Below are 8,971 nucleotides of genomic sequence, written 5' to 3' on the forward strand. Positions count from 1 at the left end.
GATGTTTTAAAATGTTGTATTGTACAACTATATAATGCATGAATTGTTGTGTATGGCAAAACACTATTATTTACGAATCACTTCCCATGTTTTTATAGTTTATTTTTGTAGATTGTTTGATTAGTCAAACCATAAAACTCTGCTCAAATAGCACTTTATTGCTATAATGGAGCCATTATATAAAAAGTGGGGTGCATGATCCTACTTGATGGTGGGTCCATCATAATTTTTAATAGAATTCTTTTTTATGGAATTACATAGTGACACCCAACTTAAAAAGTTGGACACCATTGTTTTTGCTTAAAAAACCTTAACAAGACCTCAAATTTCAGATTTTTTTTTCTTATTTTTCTTATTTTCAATATTTTTATCATTATAGACCCCAGTTAATGTTTGCTCTGGATCCGCCATTGAACCAAGGTTATGTCAATATGGAGATGTCAAGGAGAAATCTGCTGTTTGGATTGAGTGGTGGGATTAAGTGTTTATGTTGTATTTCTAGACCCGAAGAACCCTTGTATAGTTTTATATATTTTCTTGAATAATAATAAAAAATAACCTTTATAATTAATACTATAGGTCAAATCTACAAAGACAACATGCTGTCGGAGTTGAGTGTTCTATGGTGACGAAGTCTATAGCAGCAGACTTTTAGCAATTTTTATGAACTTCAGAGGTGACAAAGTCTATAAAGAAGACATGGTGTCACTGAAAACTTAGCGACAGCATTGATACATTCTGACCTTTCTGGTGTTAATTACAAATATGTGAAACTGTTCCATCATCTTGATAGATCCATCGTACTTATAGCTAGCTATAGGAGGCAAGGTGTTTATATAGATTGAGTAATTTGGATCTTTTATCAGCTTAAACTGGAAATCATTTTTCATGACCTAGCTAGTTGAAATTTTCAGAAATGGAAATATACAAATTAACACTTGAATGACCAAAAGAATAATATCTATTCCTGAATCGTATGGAAAAATTTGTAGGTAATTCCATTCTCATGCATGCATATATATATATATATATATATATATATATATATATATATATATATATATATATATATATATATATATCTGGTTTGAACCTATTGTTTCCAGAAAATTGTTCGCAAATGTCCCGATGCTAATTAGTAGCGTTCTAGATGCATGCGGCTTCATATTAAATGAGACAAGCAAGTAAAAACTACCATATACCTGTCTACTTGCTTTAAGTACCAACCAGCATATTAAATACGTGGGCACATATATCAATGGACCACACATCATTTTATGATATTGTAATTGTTTATTAATAGAACATTTTAACACTGCAACATGACATAATTGTAAGTGATGACCATACAATGATCCACTACAATTACTACTTTAGGACAACTTATCATACATAATAGAAACAAAGCATTGCTAGAGTTGATATTATTCCCTCCAAAAGGGTTTTACAACTCCGAATGCATAGTCTTAGAGTACAAGAGAGTGTATATATATGTTGACTAACTATTTTAAATTACTTGTGTATATATCATCAATCTCCCCTGGATTCTCTTACTTGATCAATACCCATATTAGATATTTAAGGAAGAATTGACAAGAGTAGTTCTAGCCTTTTAGGGCTGTAAATTGTGGATTGGTGGTTTGCGATGGGGCTGTGCATAGTCCATGACTCCGACATCTTCAGTAACACTGCTATCCTTGGAATTATTTATTTTTTCCTTCGAATCCTTTTGTTTGGACTCCATTGTCAAACGAGCATGATTCTTCCATCCCTACAAAAAAAAAAGCATATATATAAGATCGAAATAAAGAAGATGTGTACGTATATGTTTGAAAAAAAGCCTCGATCATCCATCAAGTATTCGAGTATTTACAAATCGATAACTGGGTAGTATGCGGATCATTAAGTGTTACTTTTTTTAAATTGATGAATCTTTCACGGGAGAAATGAAGTTCGACTAGTTCTTTAATTATGAAATATGATATCGAGATCGAGATCACGAAGATATATGTATTTGAAATTCAAATCTAGTAAAGAAACATGGGATATCGATATGAAACTTTCTGCTTTGGAGTTATAGTAGTTTGAGAAGTAATTTTATATATGGATGGTATGCATGCGTGCAAAATAATTTTTGTTTTTGTTTTTGAGACTCACAAATCTTACACAAATGATACTGAGGGGGGGGGGGGGGGGGGGGGGGGTTAAAATACATGATCACAAAATGTATCATAATTACCTGTGGTTTGGTTCCATCTTGAGAAACTTTTAACTCGATATCATTTCCTGCAAGCAACATATATATACCATGTCAACATAAATAGCTACATTAACAGACGAATTATTTCACAAACACATAAAATGATAATAACCTTTATGCATTTTCAGTTCTTCTGAAGGAAACTCATGCTTGGACTCCTTATCTTCCATATTAGTTTCATTACAGTTTCTTCCTTCGTTTCCAGCCCTTATTTCTGGTGTCTGGATTAAACAAACAAACCAATCATATATCTCAGTCATATTATATTACTTTTGAACATGAAAATTCATTAGTTAGCTAGTGCACAAACCTTGCTAGTAATCAGATGAAGTTCTTTCCCGGGTTCCTTGTGGAAGACTCCAAGATGGCGAGAATCGCATGCATGCATGGAAACACAAAGGTGGATCACGAGATAGTAAACAAGGAAATACATTTTTTTTTCACAAGGGAATATGAATAGCAAATGGTTTATTTATATCGTGGATGTATGATTTCAACTGTTGAATGTTGGTTTACTCCGACTAGAGATGGCCGTTTCAATATGTGGTTGTGACACATTATATTGTTAATTTATATATACAAAAACTGGGGTAGGGGCCTGGGGGGAATTGGGGTAATTGAATGCAGATATTGTAAGAGGAATGGAAGGAAGGGATGTTTAAACTTTAAAGAGAGAACATGGAAGTGTTTGGTGATGAATCTTTAATTAAAGATATTGGCATCCTCTACTGTCCCCTTCTCCTTATCACTTTTTATTAATTACGTGGGACCTCTTTATCGGAGTTGCATAATAGAGTTACGTAGATGCATGCAGATGAATTCAAAGCACCGGAGATATTAGATATACATAGGGTTCAAACTTTAAAATGTGTGGGAGTTCGGATTCGACACAAGTGATCTCTGTGGCTCTGTGAGTAATACACCGAGATGATAAATATATGTTCGATTCATTTACTGTTAGATGATGGAATGAAGCATTTAATTAGTTTTTATTAATTATTTTTGTTTGTCTTGGATCATCTAATTGAGTTTGAGAAGAACCATGTGAAACTTGCATTTGAGGTTTGACAAGATTCATAAATTTGCAAATATAGGTGGGAACCACAAGGAGTGGGTTTCCAGAGACAAAGATGAATGGCTAAACCGCCACTTGCACCACCACTACACGACAGTGACGGGGCCGTGGAATGGTTACCCCACCGCCCAGATCCACCACTCCGTGCCACGTGGCATCTTCCCCATGTTACATTGCTCTCAATCACAAATATGGTAGTCAAGGACGAAGTAACCCTTGATCATCTTCCAAACCTAACACCCCGTATCTCTGTCAGATCATCTTATGTTCAATCATTATATATATATATCGGTTTTTGTCATAAACAAAATTGGGTTTTATGATCAGATAAAGTTTAACGTTATTATATTTTTTACATTCTTTATAATTAATAGATCTACAAGAGTTATTAATTTTCTTGCTATATACAAAAACAAATAACTTTATTGAAAACCAAAATAAATTCAACTGATCAGTTGCTAAATATAATTTATTTTTATACTTGAGATGAGAATTGACGTAAAACATTTTATGTTTCATTGCCAATCACTATAAGAAATCGAGTATTAGTAGCGACAGACGTCACTAATACACTTCCACGGCCCCATCACCGTCGTGTTATTGCCTCACTACAAATGTTTCATATGTACACCGTTATTGCTATTCGTCGCCACCAATACCCTGTCACTGCTAATACCCATCGTCTCTGCTAAAGTCATGCCGCCCCTAATACATGTCCGTCGTCAATAAAGGCGTCGCCGCTAATTGTATTTTTTTTCTTTAACATTTCACATTAAAATTAGAAAAAACTGAATAAAAAGTATAAAAACTACTACAAAACATTATTTTGCATATCATAGTTCGAAAATATATACGGCATCAGATCCAAATAATTAATCCAAACATCTGGCCCGAAATATTCATCTAAACATAGTGCAATATATCCAAAATACTAGTCTAAAATACTAACTCAAAAAAAAAAACATTTCATAAATCATAAAAGTAGTTACCTGTCCTTATCATTCCTCTCGTTTCCTTTGTTTTCATTTCGTAGCGACAACAATCGAAACCACTCTTGCAATGTCACACTACATATCGGATCTTTTAGCATTGTCCGCAACATGTCCAACTAAAGAAACAAAATATATTATCAACATATCATAATTAATAATATTACTTCACAAATTAAGGTAACAATGATTATATCATCCTATTTTTTTCCATTATAACATTGTACTTTTCAAATATATTTAAACATACACCCTACACAATATGATATACATTATAGCATTGTACTTTTCTTTTATTTTTCCATTATAGCATTGTACTATACTAAACTACCAATTACCAAACTACAAAATACCAACATATCAAACTATAACCAAAGTACATCCTACACATATTGCATATACACTATAGAATTGTACTTTTTTTCATTTGTCCATTATAGCATTTTACTATACTAAACTAACAATTACCAAACTACAAAATATCAAAATATCAAACTATAACCAGACTACATCCTACATATAATGCATATACATTATAAAATTGTATTTTTTTTTCATTATATCAACGTACTATAACTAAACTTATGAAAATATAAGTAAAAATACAAAATATATTACCAACATATCATTAGAGCATTCTACTTTACAAATTAAGTTAGTGTTGTAAAAATCGGCCTAAGCGCTAGGCGGCCTCTTACTGTCTACGATTAATGCTAGCCGGTCGAGTTAGGCGAAGTCGGTCCTGAGTGGCTGTAGGCGGTCGGTCTAGATGGTCTAAGCTGGTAAAAAAATTAGACAGTCAAAATTTTCAAAAAAAAAATCTCCGAGTAGTCAAATTTATGATATTGGGTGACTAAATTATGATGATTGATGACTAAAACTGTTAAAAAAGATCCTCAATTAGTCTAAAAATTATTATATATGATGATTTAAATAATTAGACGACTGAAAATGCTAATGTTTTATGATTATTTACCTATTTTATTTGGATATAGGTAAAATTTAAATTTTAAAAAATAAATTCTATTACAATTAAGGGTTTCCGCCTAGGCACCGATTACTCCCTTAACCCAGTCGAATGCCCGACCATTGCCTAACGACTTTGAAAACCTTGAATTAAGATCATGATGATTATAGCATCCAATAGTTTTTCATTTTTCTATTATAGGATTGTACTTTTCAAATACACTTAAACATAAATCCTACACATATTCCAAATACACTTAAGCTAACAATTGCCTATGATTGTAGTGGTGGCTTTGTCAGTCGTTGTTCCTGATCGTACATAGACACAACCGTAGAAGGTTTATGCCCGACGCCTCTAATATGGCCGTGTCGAATAGCCAAAATTCTTTCAAAATAATTTTTTTATATACTCTGATGTTAGACCGCTTGCTTCAGAAGAAGTTTGAGTTTGTTAATTGATCTTTTCAAGTAAAGCATTTTGTATTTTCAAAAAATTATTAACATATCGTTGCTCGACTGTAGGACTACATTAGCCTTACGAAATGCTTCGAGTCTAGTGATGTCCTACATAACATTAAAAGTTAAATTAATTATACTTTAAATAAACACTTAAATATATCACAACATACTTCTTTGAAATAGACGCTGCTATACGAGCACGACACCTCTCTGTTTACAACTTGTTGCTGTCCACAGACTCCTTTGTGTTGTCATCGGATGTTTTACAATTTCGGGCATTTGAAAATGCTCAAGTATGTGCACCCAATTTTCATGTGACATATCCTCACATGCGGTGGGGGGGTGGATAATGCCCTTGGGATATATGCAAGCCCTCCGACATTCTAAAAATGAATATGTGCTTTACTTTTCCTTCCTCTGTAATTTTTTTGTAGAGTCACATCAATGCTTCGCAACAACTAAGCACGCTAGGGATCCAAGTTAAACATATCCAAATCAACCCTTCTCTACAAATATAAAAAGTTAGTTAATTAAATATCAATCACAACTAAACTTAAAATATTATCATATTAATAATTTACCTTTAGATGCACGACTGTGACATTCGTTAAAGCGGGGGAGACATTGTCCCAACCAGATATGCTAAAAGGGATGTTCTGACACATATACCGCTCAATCTCATGGGTAAACATATTTTCACATTTCCTGGGGAAAATGTGAGGTCTCTGTCGAAATCCAAATCGATGGGCTTTCCGTTGCTTGCTCATATAAGCTTTGATAGTTGGATGTTTTAAGATAACCCTCTTCTTTTTTTGGTAGCTCAGATGAAATTAGTCGCGATAGTTTAATTTATAATAAATGAATAAAAATAGCTAATAAATATATCATAATAACACTTATCATCCTCTTCGTGTTGTTCGCGACCAAAGCCTACTTGAGGTGTTGGATCCCCGACTCCATCACCTCCATTTCCTAAGCCCATCACATGGATCATCATGTAAAAGAGTATCACCCAACTAAACCCCATATATAACTGCAAAATTATAAGATGTGCAATATAAAAAATAGAATATGAATAAAAGTTAGCCTGCAAAATTATAAGATGTACAATATAACAAACAATATGAATAAAAGTTAAGTCTTGAATTTGGAATTCAAATAAACTTTCTATTACAAAAAAACATACACATATAAAGTTTTCAATTACATATGACTTTTTTTAATCAGAATCTCCCTCATATACTTGAATGTCTTATTCAGTATCATAAAGAAAATTGTCATCCTCATAATCAGTCTCTTCCTTGAAAACATTATCGACTCTACCCGTTGGCGGAGGTACTTCAGTCTCCTCCTCATCATCATAATCAACATTGTTTTGAGCTACATAAACATTTTTTTGAAAGTATTGTGAGAAGTCGATAAAAAGTTTAGCACCGGATGAAGAGTTGTTTTGAACTACGTCCACATCATTAACATTTTCGTCCTCCACATTGTCGACATTTTGGACAGAGTCATTGTAAGCATTTTGGACATGAGCATTGTTAGATGGTAGATCCCAAATACTTCGATGACTAACCTGCTCAATGAAGCAACACGGGTTGTCGTTTTGGTTTCTTTGGTGGCTACGGAAGGAATAATAGCGGTGACAACTTTTGAGGGAATCTTTGGCGGTATTTTTCGAGTATTAGCGTCGACATTGTTGCCGGTAAACGTGTTGCCGCTAAAGGTTGCATATGATATGGGTTTTCTATCATTGGATTAGGACTAAATCGATGGCTATGATTATTATTTAAATATTGCAAGTTGGCAATATTAATTATAGAAAAGTTTTTTTTGATTGAATTTAGTCAAGGGTATATTTATTATTTGCAAGTTGGAAATATTAATTATAGAAAAACAACAGTTTCACTTTGCAAAGTTTCAGGGGTAGAAAAGTTGTTTTTGCTATAATTAAGGGAAAGAATGTTATACTTCGTTTCCAATCTAAAAGCTTAGATCGAGAAATTTTGATTGAATTTAGTCAAGGGTATATTTATTATTTGCATTCTCAAAATACGATTATGATTACGACATCCCTCTTCATAGTTCGAATTTTGAGAACACGGCAAATAGAAATATTATGACGATATTATAGTAAGAAACTGGTAACGTATCACGTTTTTTTTATGAATTGTATCCCATACGCTTCGGGTATAGAATCAATTGCATGCTGTAATATTTGACCGTTCTAAAATTTCCAAATGTCTAGGGCATTTAGAGGGAAAAAGGAAATAGAACCAGTTTTGACTAAAATAATTAAACAACTGCCAATGAGAATCTAAGGTTCGCCAAGGATTGGTCGCTTGTTGACAGTTGAAAGTATAGTCATGGATGGACCATATTAACATTATTATGAATAGATAAGATTCCATTTAGAATGAGTTGTCATATGGAAAATATGGAAATGTTTCCATATTGGGAGTTAGATATTGAGAATAAATGTCTAGATTAGAAACTTTTATGCAAGAAGGATGTTCAAAGGAATGTACTTTGAATATGAGACTTCATGACTATGGATTTGTCCTGTAACAATATCCAATAGAGTATTTTGTAATTCCATTGGCCGAGTCTTGGTGATTTTTGTGCCATGACATTACGAAAAGGATTGTTGCATAAAATGTTAGAATCTAACATATTCTAGTAGTGGCGATAATTTTGTTTTCTTACATTAATGGATTAGGAATTGTGAAATGAGTTTGATTGAAAATGTTATTCAATTATACTATTTCACAAAGTAAGGACCATAGGTAAACATAGTGTGCATGCTAAGAGCATGGGACAATTGTAGTTATAATTCAAGTAAGAAGTTGATTACCTGAAACAACAAATGATGAGTAATTAATATGGTGATTAAATAAAATGTTTTATTTATACTCAAAGGTTTGATTCCATATAGGAATACTATTATTCTTGTGTTTCAATTTGCATGTTTTGACTTCCCGAATAATAAGATTATATTCAAACCCTCCACAGTCGCTCATTCATTGGAAGTAGGTATGAAAGAAGACTGTCATGAATCTGACTGTAGATTGTCCAAAGTGTTTTAAACATAGCATAAGTTTGCTGCAAGGTTCATGAGTGTTGCTATAAGATTAGAGTATTGGATTAAACCCACGCTCACTTGGATCGCTTCATGGATTTGATCACGAGTGATTGGTGAGACGATAATATCTTATATTCTTG

The 8,971-nt window shown here is 32.9% G+C and overlaps 1 protein-coding gene across 1 annotated transcript; it reads right to left on the reverse strand.

The window, feature by feature from the left end:
• Positions 1-1,273: 1,273 nt before the first annotated feature.
• On the reverse strand, positions 1,274-2,830 carry RGF6 (root meristem growth factor). The gene is made up of 4 exons (XM_079006722.1): positions 2,571-2,830; positions 2,373-2,481; positions 2,240-2,286; positions 1,274-1,771 (listed from the first exon to the last, which is right to left on the reverse strand). Exons 1-4 carry the CDS (start codon positions 2,691-2,693, stop codon positions 1,613-1,615), a joined length of 438 nt encoding a protein of 145 aa, XP_078862848.1. The 5' UTR covers positions 2,694-2,830; the 3' UTR covers positions 1,274-1,612.
• Between the last annotated feature and the right edge of the window lie 6,141 nt (positions 2,831-8,971).

Source organism: Lactuca serriola, chromosome 6 (assembly GCF_051521515.1).
Source record: "Lactuca serriola cultivar US96UC23 chromosome 6, Lser_US96UC23_V15, whole genome shotgun sequence".
Lineage (NCBI taxonomy): Eukaryota > Viridiplantae > Streptophyta > Magnoliopsida > Asterales > Asteraceae > Lactuca > Lactuca serriola.